The sequence below is a fragment of the Rhinolophus hipposideros genome (assembly GCF_964194185.1).
Source record: "Rhinolophus hipposideros genome assembly, chromosome: 12".
Taxonomy (NCBI): domain Eukaryota; kingdom Metazoa; phylum Chordata; class Mammalia; order Chiroptera; family Rhinolophidae; genus Rhinolophus; species Rhinolophus hipposideros.
Window position 1 is genome coordinate 45,704,110 of NC_138058.1, and position 13,727 is coordinate 45,717,836.

The window sequence follows — 13,727 nt, forward strand, 5'->3', positions numbered from 1 at the left end:
TGGGCTTCAGAACAGCCAATATGCAAGGACACACACTCATAGCCTCTTAGGTCAGCTGCAGACTAACTACCCTGAATAGCCCTTCTGCTGGCAGCTTAAAGCACAGCATCATAGGAAATAAAGACCACATGGTCCTCATCAACCCATAAAATGAGAGATATGAAGGAATGGGGGGCCTTTTAGGGTCAGGGAAAAAATTGTGTTCTAGGAATACTTCCAACACAGACTTTTAAGAAGTACACCTATGACACAGCAATGCACTGGACTGGAAAGCTTTGGAGTTATAATAGAGTAGAAGAACAAATATGAGTGAACACCTACTATAAGGAAGATACTGTCCTAGGCTAACTAGGTGAGCACTGTCATGTGGAGTTCTCAATCACAGAGTGGGCATCTCAAGTAAAAATACAAGGTCAGCAAAGGGCACCGGCTAAGTATCTGGTAGAGAGAGATGTTATGTCACGCAGGGAAGGCAAACAATCTCATGACAGGCCGGGTGGTCAGAAAAGGCCTCACAGAACAGGGACACTTGACATAGTCCTGCAGGCAGAATGGAATTTATCTAGACCTGTGGTCCCCAAATCACCCGAGGAACGCTTTTTAAAAAAAAAACAGATTCCTAAACCCCATACCAAGACCTGAATCAAAAGCTCTAGGAAGGTTACTCTGGAATCACTATTCTCTTTAAAAATATTACAATATTATTATGGAAAATTTAAAACATACACAAAAGCAGACAGAATAGTGAGCCCACACGTATGTATCCCCAGTGTCAGCAATCGTCAACTCACGACCACTCTTTTCTTGCCTACATCCTTATCTATTCCCCCTCCCCCAGTACTATGGAATCTACAAATTTTTAAAGCCAGGAACTCTGAGGCAGTTAAGACCACGGACGTGCTCTGGGAACTACTCACTGATCAAGACACAGAATAGGATCAAGGGTAATCAAGGAACCGTGGGGACAAATGCACAGAGAAATGAAAGAGAATGGTATTTGCGGGAGAATGTCAAATAATTGGGAGTACCTGGAGGGTGGGATATGTGGTTGGGGGAATAATAATAAGGGTCAAAGGATTGTCGTGGGCCACCAGAGCCCTGTTAGCGCGCATGGTGTCTCTGTCAGAAACACAAAAAGGCATCTCGTTTCTTGGGTAGGAGCCACCTACGCAAGCAGGGTGGGCTCCACCTTCCACTCACTGCCTGTGCTCTTCACACCTGTGTGTGGTGTCCAAACCACAGAGCTGTGCACAGCAGCCCCAGGGCCAGGGTACAAGGGAGTCTGAAGGCCAGCAAACGGGATGGCGCTTTATCTTATAAGGGTGGTAGGGTGAGAAGAAGGGAAACATGTAACAATCAACCTGTGCTTTGAAAGACTACCAAATGATGGAGGGGAGGTGGATAGATAGAAGGGCAGATAACCGAGAAGCAGTGAGTCAAGTAAAGTATTGCAAACCACCAGCCAGGGAAGAAGGGAAAAGGTTTTGAAGGTCAAGTCTTGAGAGAGAGGTTTGAGAGAAAGATCTTGTTTGGGGTTCTAGAGATAACTGAGGGCTGGATATAGTGATATGGGGTTGCTGGCATATAAGAGGCATTTGAAGGCATGCAAATGTGCCAATGCTCAGAGAGAGGGTTTAGGTTAAGAATAAAGTGGGATGACAGCCCTAGGGAAAACCAGCATTTAGAGAACGAAAAAAAGGAGCCAGGCCAGGTGATAGAAAGATTGAGGAGAAATGGTCAGGGAGGTGGAAAGGAGAGGCAGAAAGTATGGCTCATAGAAGCTAATAGAGCAAAAACGTTCACAGGAGGGGTGGGAGGGAAGCCTTCATTTAGGAAAGGAGAAAGGAGAAGAAAACTAGAAAAGTAAGGGAAAGTTAAGTTTTGGAATACTTGGAATGATAAGCTAAAGAGTTTGTCCTTAGGCTTCAAAAGGCAGGATAACAAGTGTCCTGGGGGTACAGCAGGAGTCAGTTATACTTCCTAAATCTGCCACTTACCAAGAACGACCTTAGGCAAATTATTTAAGGTGAGTCTCTGAATCCCTGCTAGTAAGTTGTGGATGATTATACCCACCCTAATAGGAATAATATGGGGATAACATCCTAAAGAGTGACAATTCTTCTTTATGTCGTGGCACCTAACAATGCACTGCCTTGTAGTATGGGGGATCTTTTCATATATCTAACTCCTGTATCTCTGACTAGCTTGTAAATTGCTTTGGAGCAGAGATTAGGGTTTTAATCTAACTAAAGTCAATGGTCATTTGCTGACTATTTACTTCGTGCAAGACAGAAGAGCATGAAGAATAAGAAGATTGAGAGGTTAGAAAAAAGAAGAAATGGCCCTTAAGAGAGTGTGCAACTTAGTGAAGGATCCACATGGATGCCTAATCCTAACACCAGGTGGACAGTGGTAGGTGAGGCCATGCAAGTCTCGAACTGCAATTCATCCCCAAATTGCAGATGAAGGTGTGGGCAATAGAGAGACTCACTCTGGCTGGTCGACCAGGCTTCGTGCGGGCAGGTGGTATTGCATGAGGCTCCTGGGCTGGACATAGCAGGTGGACAGGAGGTACAGACGCACATGAGAGTTTGGAATTGGCAGGTGAGTTTGAGGAAAGTGAAGAACCTTAGTGGGTTCAAAACAAGGTGCTGTGGGAAGGAGAGAAAGGTGTACTGGCCTGGAGCAGACAAAACCTAAGATGATCCCCAATGAGTCAAGTTCTGGTATAATGCCATAACCCCCTTCTCTTGAGTTTGGTGGAAACTGTGACTTACCTCTAACCAAAAGAATGTGGAAAAAGGTGAAGTGATATCACTATCATGATTATGAGACATTATAGGGCAAAGGGATTTTGTAGATATAAGTAAGGTCCCTAAATCATCTGACTTTGTTTTTTTCTTTTTTTAATTTATCGGGGTGACAATTGTTAGTAAAATTACATAGATTTCAGGTGTACAATTCTGTATTACATCATCTATATATCCCATCGTGTGTTCACCACCCAGAGTCAGTTCTCCTTCCATCAACATATATTTGTAATCATCTGACTTTGAGTTAAACAAAAGAGAGATTATCCTAGCTATGCCTGATTTAATGAAGTGATTCTTTTAAAGGGGGGGGGGGGGCAGGGCGGTTCAGGCCTTACCTGAAGTTAGAGACTCAAAGCAGAAAAGATTTTTCTCTCCTGCTGGCCTTGAAGAAGTAAGCCACAAGAATTCTATAGCTGCAAGGAAATGAATTCTGCCCACAACTATGTGAGCGTGGAAGAGAACCTCACACTTTAGACAAGCAGCAGCCTGGCTAACCTCCTCGGTCACAGCAGCGAGACCCTGAGCAGAGGGCCCAGGTACACCATGCCTGGAGTCCTGATCCATGGAAACTGAGATAATAAGTGGGTGTTGGTTAAGCCACTAAGCTTGTGGTAATTTGTTACACAGTAATAGGAAATAAATACATGAAGTCAATGTGGAGGGCCATGAAGAGCAGGCTAAAAAGTATGGGCTTTATTATGCAGCCCATAGGGAACTACTGACTATTTTTGAGCACAGAGGCGCATATTTTCGGAAGCTAAGAGATGTCAGTAGGAAGGGACGCCTGGGGTGGGGGTTGGTCAGAGCCCCTTGAATAAGATTCGGGCATTGTTTTCAGGAGAAGGTCAGTAAAGTTCTGGTTAGTGACTACATTCAGTATTGAACCAAGCCAGCTATTTGTCTACGCAACTGGACAAAAAGAAAAAAAAAGAAGAAAAAAGAGAGAGAGAGAGAGAGAGAGAGAGAGAGAGAGAGAGAGAGAGAGAGAGAAGCAAAAACTAAGTAAAGAAATTCACAGTCCTTGAAAAAAACTTTAAGGAACTTTAGTGTCCTTGTTGCTAATTATAAATATTTACTCCTCCCAGAATTCCTGACCTCACAGAAGAGCCTGCGTAAATAGTCCTGCTCCCTTACTGGAAAATTAGTGTGGGGTGTGTGTGTGTGTGTGTGTGTGTGTGTGTGTGTGTGTGTGTGTGTGTCCTATGTTTTCTTGGAAGAGGGACAGGGCAGTAATAGGGGACTAGATGATCTGCAAAGAGTCACTTCCTGTTGGATATTGTCTAGTTCCCTTTCCCTCCTCCACCCGGACCATAAACCCTGAGACCCCCAAGCAACTCCTGCTTCTCTGATTCTATCTGCTAGAGACAACGAAGCCAAACAAACTCAGGAAGTGGCAAGATGTTGGGAAGGGGAGGAAGTTCATGGCACAGAGGAAAAAGTAAAAAGAATGCCCTGATGTTGAAGGAAGAGGGTGGGGAGAGACAGAAAAGAAGGTCACCCCAAGGTCGTTGGGCGCCAGGCCTTTAAAAATGTCGTTCTGGGCTTTCAATCAAAACTGGCACAAACAGTCGGTCTCCTGGGGCTATTCAAATACTAACATTCACAGTGATAAAATGAACCCGCAAAAGTCCTCTGTAAGCAAATTGGAACAAACAACTAATCTAAAGCGGATTGCTAACAGACCAGCTGGGCAGGAGCCAAAGTCAGTTCAAGTGTCTGGAGAATTCATTTTTTTACTCTGAGGAAAGAGAGGAGGAGAGAAGAGTTACCTGTAGATGACTCCATGTTGATGGAGGAACATGAGGGCTGACGTAACTTCTGCAGCATAGAACCGGGAACGAGGCTCATCGAATTTTCGGGAGCGCTGAATCTGGAACATGAGGTCTCCACCATTTACATACTCCATGACGAAAAAGAGGCGGTCCTTAAAGGAGAGGCAAAAATGTTACTTAGCTAATTCTACTGCAGCTGCCCACACAAGCCAGTGCACCGTGAGCCTAACATAACAGAACTGGGACTAGGGGGAAGAAGGTGGAGGAATTCTGGAAGCCACAACATAATCCAGAAAGAAGAGAGTGAATACAGCACACGAATGAGGATCTGAGGTATTATTTTAAAATCTTGTCTTACATTTATGGGCATCAGCCCGGTCTAGTGGAAGAAGCCCGGAGTTGACAGAAAGGAGACCTGGGTCTGTCTGATTTCTGTCATGATCTTGAAGTAATCCCTTGGGCAACTATGTGTCTGTGCCTTTGGAGGCTCCAGTTACCTTTATATGTGTGGTAGGTTGAATAATGACCTCTCCAAAAGATATCCATGTCCTAATCCCTTAACATGTGAAAGCTCCCTTTGATGGCACCAAAAAAAATAAAAAAGACTTGCAGGTGACACTAAGGATTGTGAGATGGGACGTTACCCGGCATCACCAGGGTGGGCCTTAAATGCAATCACAAATGCCCTCAGAACAGGGAGATTTGAGAAGGGAGAAGGCAATGTGACCACTGAGGCAGAGATTGGAGTGATGTGGCCACAAGCCAAGGAATGCAGCTGCCACCAGAAGCTGGAAGAAGAAAGGACTCTCTCCTAGAGCCTTTGGAGTGAACATGGCCTAGGTGACACCTTCTTTTGGCCCAACGTCACTGGTTTCAGATTTCTGGCATCCAGAACTGTGAGAGAATACATTTCTATTGTTTTAAGCCACACAAGTTTGTGGTCATCTGTTAAGGTAGTCCTATGAAAGTAATACAAAGTAGCATGGAATAATGAGACTGAGAGAGCCCCTTCCCATAAGGGCCACTTTTCACTTTGGACGACGTTCCTTCTGGGATTCCTGCCTCAGCCTTCAGAATGGCCAAAGCAGCGGAACATCGCATTGGGGTTGGTGTCTTCTAACGCACGTCCATGATGCGAGGGGAAGCAGATGGACTCAAATTCACCTTCGCGCAGTTTCTTGACTATTGTTTTCTAAGCCTGCAGAGAGTGGGATGCTATGCTAGACAGGAGGCAAGAATCATAAGCCGTCACTGTCCTTGGGGGGCTTATGATTTAGGAGTAGAGATGGGAAATGGGCAGAATGATGAAATCAAAACAGGATCAGAGTGCTTTAAAGATACTGGGTGCTGAAAGAATTAGAAGGTGAGCTCTCTGAACTGGGGAGTCATGGAGGGTTCTAGGTGAAACGAGGCCGTGAGACAAAGAGGAGGTGGGGTGGTGGGCTGGGGGAACATGAACAAATGCCTGGATGTAGGAACAGAGTGAGAATGCTTAGGAATCAACCAGTAAACTGAGCAGGTCAGCTGGGGATGAAGGTTCATGGAGCAAAGGGGAAACAGTGATGTTTAACAGGCCAGTGGAGCAGAGTACATTCTTAACATATAGAGTCTAAATGAAGCTCCCAGGAGAATATTAGCATATTGTTGTCATTCAAAATTCATAGAATCATCTCCAGTAAGACAATACGAGTCACAATAATATTTCTTTATTCATGAAGCAGTCTTGATAGTGTATCTACTTTATTATTGGCAATTCTTTGAAAATAAGTCCTTCATTAGGAATTGTTACAAATTCAGACAGCTTTCTCCCGCACCACAATCTCCAGAATTATCTCCAAACTTTACTGGTGTTCACAAAGGACCCAAGGTCTAGCTTCTCTTCCATTTATCCTGCTCCTCCCCTTCAAGGCCTGCCTCGCTTTCTCTCCAGAGTACAATTTTGTCCTGAGAAGTACAGAGGCTGCCTTGCAGACCATTCATTCAATCCTCCATCCCTCATTCAAACCCTCATTTCAAACACCGAATGCTCAGGCTGACCCCAACCCCATGAAACCAGAATTTCTGAGGGTGGGAATCAGGCATCAGTAGCTTTCAAAGCTCCTCCTGGGATTCCAATGAGCAGCGAGGGTTGAGAACCACTGACTCTTTCGTCTGCTTTCTGCCAAGGTGATTTGCAGCTGTGAGATATATGGATAAGTTATTTGAATTTTCCTTTTTTTCTTTTCAAGGATTCCCCAAGAACAAGGGTTCTCAAACTTGTACAACAAAGTCACACAGAGGCTTGTTAAAACACAGATTCTGGGGTTCCCCGCTGAGTTTCTGATTCAGAAGACTGGGGATGGAGCCTAAGAATCTGCATCACCTAGTTCCCAGGTCATGTTGATGCTACTGGCCCGGGGGGCCCCACTTTGAGAAGCACGGCCTAGAGCACGTGAGGAAAGCGTTTCACACAGCAAGTACAGCTGTGTCATGGACGCAGTACTGCCCTAAGCCAGCTGAACCATCAGAAATTGTCATTGCAATGCCATTCCAGAGTCACCGACTTGACTTGGGCTTCGGCAACCATGGGGGATTTTCTTGGCTATGTTTGAAAGAATCCAGATCTTTAATGAGGAAAAACTTCCCCTTCCCACTCTCCCTCCCTGGCTGCTTCTTATTCTCCAACACTAGACACACAGCATTTAAAGGTAGTGGCTGTGGAGTGAGAAAGAAGAGCTCCCAACCTGATTTCATCATGTACTGACCATGTGATTCAGGCAAACAACTTCATTTCTCTGTGCTCCGTTTTCTCATCTGTAAAAATGAGGGTGATAACAGGACTTGCCTTACGGACTTCTTATGGGGATTAAATTATAGTTAAAATGCCTGGCTCATAATTGGTACTCTATACACATTGTCTATTACGACTGTTACTGACGGCATTATAGCTATTATTATTATTATCAAGTCTTTATTTTTTCCTATCCTTTCAGCAGTGTTTTTCCCTGATCATGGCCTCTCCCAACACATACTTGCTTCCCTGGGCTTTCAGGCTGGTTTTTCTCCGTATGTTCCTGACAGGGCTTTTTTTCCACCTGCTCTTGTAGGCCTCTCCTCTCCCCAGCCATTGGGTGTTGGAATCCCACAGGGCTGTACTCTCTGTACATTCTGTACTCTCTGAGTGATCTCATCCACCCCCATAGTGTGTAATGCACCTTCACACAGATGACTCACAAATGCCTACCTCCGTCCTAAGCCTCTCCTCCAAGCTCAGACCCATATTTATCCACCTGCATTTCTGACATCTCCCGCTAGATGCCCCAAAGGCACTCAAACCCAACATATTCAAAACTGACTTCATAATCTCCCCCACCCCCCGCAAACTGGTCCTTGTCCAGGGTGCCTGTCTCAGGGCAGGGCTTCGCCATTGAGCCAACCGTACCAGTCAGAAACCTGAACATCATTCCTAGTCCCTCCTGTCCTTCATCCCTTACATGCATCAGCAAGCTCTGTTGCTTTTACCCGTCGTGCCTTTGTGCTTATTGTTTTGTACCTGTTAACTCTGTCTACTTCTGTCCATTTCCACCATCATCATGGCCACCATTCTGGCCCAAGCAATTATCATCTTTTGTCTAGATTCTTCCAAGTGTCCTTTATTAATTAGTGATCCCGACATTGACTCCAATTCCCCCACCAAATGCTGATCACAATACAGACAGTTACCCTGCGGAAATGAAAATCTGTTTGTAACCCATCTCCCTTCTTCCCTCATTCTACTGATTTCCTTTAAAGGCTTCCTGATGGAATAAATATGCCATGTGGCCTGTATGGTTTTGCCCTACCCACCTCTTTTGAGTCACCTCACTCTGTCCCAAGAGCAAACTCCCTTCTACCACAGAAACTTTGCTCATGCTGTATCCCCTGCTGAGAAGATTTTCTCCTCTTGCTTTACCTGATTAATCCCTCCTCATCCTTCGGATTTCAGTGCAGCCATCTTTTCTTCTAGGAAGCTGGCCCTGACTTCTCTGACAAGGTCAAATCCCCCTCGTATGTGCTATGCTCTCCACTGTAGCATTTAGCACAGCGGAGGTTTTATTTGTATAATTGATGCATGTCTTTCTGACTGTATGCTTTATGAGGGCTGGAACTGTGGGTAATTCTGCCCTGTTGGTTTGTAAGGGAATTAGCCTAACCCCAAAGAAATGCTGCTATAATTCCCTTAAAAAATAAGCATCTTCTGGGTAGAAGAATAAACAAGGTTAGGGGGATATAAGAGAGAAATGAAACCAAAGGGAGTTCTGATATTTATATCTGCAAATCCTTACTGCTTAGGGAGTTGAAGACAAGTCAGTTTGTTGCAGTGAGCCCCTGCCTTGTGGAATCTGGAGATGGGTACCTCCTCTGACCATTTCCCCCTCACCGGGTCTGTCTGTATCAGCAACCCGTATATAGTTAGGGCTTTGGACAGTACTTTTGTTCCGTGGACAGATGTCTTCACTTCCCAGTGAGATTGTCAGTTTCTTGAGGAGCATACCTTATTCTTCCTACATCACCACTGGCTCTGAACTCTATAACTAAGGAGGCACTTGATAAAAATCTGCTCATTCAACACTCATTCCATGCAAGCGCCAGGAGGGAGGGATTTTTGTTGGTTTAGATCCTTACTGTATCTCCAGCAACTAGAGCTGAGCCTGGCATACAGTGGGTTTCTGGTATGTCTTTGTTGTATACACGAGTTCTTGAACACCCACCATGCATGAGGCTCTAGATGTTGGACAGTCAGGTGTAAACTATAGTTGGTTTCCACATTATTTCTCTTGTTAACCTCATTTTGAGTTATTCTAACTTTAGCCCATGTTGAACTTTTAACCGGTTTGAAGTTTTAACCGGTTTTCTACTCATACAGCTCCACATGCACGGTCCAAAGTATAGTCAACCCTTTTTACATAGTTAGGGGCATTTTAAAGCAAGATAAGTTTTTCACTTCCCCTCCCTCCATTCAGTGAGTCTGGATTGTTTCTGACCTCCACACCTAACAAATTTGAGAAGCATGTTTTGATGCAGAGTGAGAACCTTAAGTCATTCTGGGAACTGCCTAATTACGTAAACTGAAATCAAAAGAAAGCTGGCAAATCCAGCAGCTACTCATTAATCCCCTCTTGGCATCAGCAGAAAACAAAACAAAACAGAACCCCAGCTTCCTGGTAAAGTAAGCAAATATGTTTTCTGAGGTAATCAAAGATTTTAAAAGCCTTATTCCACCTCCTCCTTCCTTAATCTCACCTGAATGTCTAAAAAGTTACGGTCTTGCGATACCAAATAAAATAATAAAATTAGGAAAGAGATTATATGTCATGGCTATTTAGGGTAAGAATAGGTAATAATGACTTATAAGCCGGAAGGGCCACACCGTGTGTCAGAAATTCCTATTGGGCTCCATTTTCCCAGAGCGCTAAACTTTCCTGCCTTTGAAGGGAAAACTAGGCCCACCCTGTTCATCTTTCAAGGTGTGATGGATCGCCAGGGGCTTCCTCTCAGCAGCACTGCATGTCCTGCCAATTGGGTTTGTTTGGACACACATTCTCCATCATTTGTTAGCTGTTTATATGTGCGAAGATTCTATCGCTTTTGAATCAATTTCACATGAATGGCCAACAAAAGACGGGACTTGGAACAGTTTGCTTTAGATGTGCCAGTGACAGGATGAACCATTTTTCCAACATGCCATCTGAGGGTATTATGGGTCCTCACTCCACACTCTGTAGCATCTCCTCCCCCCTCCATGTCTATATCTTTTAACCTATCAATTCAATAGGTATGTCCTGGATACCCAGCCCTTGGGTAGGTGCTTGGGGATATGGAAGATGACATACGCCATGGCTTTAGTCTCCAGGAGCTACGAATTAAAGACAGGAAACCATAGACAGCAACACAAAATAATCTATCATTATGTGCTGAACTCTTCTGTAGCAAATCAAATCGTAATACCTATGTATCTGGGTCATACCTTCTTAGCCCCTGCTAAAGAATAACTGTCTGTCAGCCAGGCCTTAGCTTAGAAGATCATAAGAAATAGTCATACGAAAACACTTTCTATATTTTATTTTCCATAATACAATTGGTATTGATGGAACTAGCCATTGCTATAGGAATCTGGTTGACATAAATCTGAATTAGGGGAAAGACCACACTTGACTAAGGTCTTGAACAATGGGAGGTGGGAGGCTGAGAACCCCTGGCTGGTTAGAAGCACAGCCCTGCAGGGTAGTGGTAAGCAAAAATGAACATTGCATGTGGGGATGAGTGGCGTAGGAGTGACCCAGTGAATCAACTTGCTATCTAGAAAACAGTGCATAAACTTTGGATATAGGTAGAAAGGAGACAGATTGGGTGGCAATGGGGCAGCGGGGAGGTGGTTCTGAATACACAGGTGAGAAGTAAAGAATTCTAGGAATCTTTTGAGTTATATAATGGCATGATGAAAGCCAATGTTAAGAAAAACTATTCTAGAAACACAGTTCAAAATGGACTGGAAAAAGGTAGCCTGAAGTTATTCCATCTCTTCCTTAGTTTCCCTGTCTTAATGTCTTACTATCTTTGAAAAAGAACAAGCAACCTTCCCTTTCCATTACACTTCCTTGGTAGAACCAAGGGATAGATCAACTACTTTGAGAAACTTAACTAAATCAGTTTTATTTCCTCACAAAGAAAGCACAGCAATCATTACAATAAACTGAAAACAGTCAACAGTGAGTGGGATTTTCTAGCTCTTAAGTAGACATACCACACATGGATGATAGGCAGAGCCTTATTTAATTGGTGTCACTGACCTGTCAACTGTGTATTGTTGAAAGGGAGGTATAGATAATAAAAAGGATCTTTTTGTTCTTATTGGAAGCTTGCTTGTCAATTAACAGAAAATGAGAGTCTCAGCTGAATAATAATTATGATTAATAATGTAAATTTTCCTATGCAATAATAATTATTGCTTGAATAATGTTTGGTTTTTTGTGTTTTTGTTTTTAAAGTCATTTTCACACATTCTCAGCCCTTCTTTTAATAGGCCTTCTCCTCCCTTTAACTCCCATTGTTCAAGGCCTTACTTAAGTGTAATGACCTTTCTGTGGTCTTTCCCCAAATTAAGATTTATCTCAATCAAATTCCTATCACAATGACCAATTACATCAACACCAATAGTCATATGGAAAACACAGAATGGGTTCTTAGATGGCAGTTTCTCATAATGATCTTCTATGAGACACAGAGTAGAGTCCACTCTACTGTGGGTAAAAGGGGGATGCTTATTTTCTTGTGGGAAAGGTTTAACTTTACCAGATTTGCTCAAATAGTAAAAATTCCCCCTGACATTCTGCTGGCTGAGATAGTATACACTTCATTCATGTATAGCTGATATTTGTTTCCAATTCTTTAAAACTATGATTATTTGACAAGACGCCCCAAGTTTCAAGTGACCTAAAGTTGTACCAAACTGACTTACCCAATAAAGCTCAAACACTTCCTGCCTCTTGTTAGAGCTGCATTTAGCCCAGGGAACAACTTCAAGTTCCTGCCATCTGTGCATGAAAGCCAGGGATAAGGGAAAAGTTTTGGTTCAATACAACACAGAACACTTTCCTTTTATAGGAGTCATCAACATTTTATGAAGTTTCTATCACATTATACAGGGTACAGCCCCCCAACAGGCTACATCTTGACAATACTGACCACCAGAGTGATCTCCTGCCATAAGAGCAGCATCTAAAGTTACTTAGGAATAACAACTTGACATTAGTTTCCTCTTTGAAATTAGAGAATCAAGAGGGTTGAGGTGGGGAACTTTGCCAATGAAAAGTACTTTTGCATTATCGTTCCATACATTGTATACATGGCATCCTCAGAGCGTGTCTGGTACCTCAGAGTCACCTCACAGTATCTGGCTTCCTCTTGAAACTCAGACATCATCTTATTATTTCCAGTGCCCAGCACAAAAAGAATCACCTACAGAGGTCACACACTTGAGGTCTGATTTCCAGGAGGCTCACGTACCTACTCGTGTTGTAAATAAAGCCTGCAGTCCTGGTCAATCCTGGACCATGTTATTGCTGCTGCTATTGTTGCTGTTTTCTCTTTGCTTTCTGTTTCTTTGACTGCTTGCTTAATTCTATTTAGAAATAAATCCTGCTAACCCATCGGGGGATTAGAATGCACCTACATTAAGGTTAAAATGACCCGTCTATTCAGTGCAAAGCAATCAAGGAAACTTTTTTCAATCTTGTCTACATACAACTCATCGGTTAACTGAATTGTTCACTTTACTTGTCAACATCACAATAGTCTCTATTTTCTTACCTTTTGTTTTCTTTCCAAAGAATATGCAAAGTTCTAGTAACAGTTTTAAAGATAAGCAAATACCAGGTAGCTGACCCTAAGTAGAGAAGGTACATCAATATTTCCCTTCAATTGTGGGAAGAAAATATAACCTGCTTTAGATGGAAATATTTAGGTTGATCACACCACACAGAGAAGAAAGCAAAATGCCTCCTCATACCCCCATGGTTCAGTGTGGCAGTCAAAGCTGATCCTACACATAAAGAGCAGAGACGTAGGGAGAGCCTCTAATTAACCCAAAGGCTAAATAATATGTGCATACTGAGGTCTGTGCACAATTTTCCAGGTATTCAATGAAACTTTATTTCTCTGCTTGGAATACTGGAAAGATGTTACTTCTCTTCCACTCCAAAGTGTACTCATTCTCTAGAACCTGAGTCATGCCTGGTAAGTTCAGCCAACGCTGACCTTTTCCCTTCCTGATCAGTTATGAAGCTTTCCATCTGCACCAGTTTGGGCCCTTGGTAACCCTTACAACACTCTTTAATTGAAGCAGGACACGGGTGAAAAAGCACTCCTATAGCTCTTGTTGGACATGGTTGGTCAGACCACATGGTCCGTGTGATGTGTGCTTCTGGGCACCGTATTGGACAAACTAGAGTCGATCTAGAGTAAGGCAAATGGAGGTGAGAACAAGCTGAGACCTATGAAGAGTGGCGGAAGGAAGTGGCAATGGTCAGCCTCAATAAATGTACTCCTAAAGATGCGGACGGTCCGAACTGAATGAACGAATGAATGAATGAGCTATCAAACAAAGGAACAAATTGAAGAGGAA

The 13,727-nt window shown here is 43.3% G+C and overlaps 1 protein-coding gene across 1 annotated transcript in view; it reads right to left on the bottom strand.

Moving 5' to 3' along the window:
- The window catches only part of PRKCE (protein kinase C epsilon), a 468,189-nt gene that overhangs the window by 74,832 nt on the left and 379,630 nt on the right, over nucleotides 1-13,727 (bottom strand). The window contains exon 11 of the mRNA XM_081068797.1: nucleotides 4,583-4,737. Within this exon, the coding sequence (XP_080924923.1) occupies nucleotides 4,583-4,737 (155 nt within the window). The remainder of the gene's footprint in view (nucleotides 1-4,582; nucleotides 4,738-13,727) is intronic.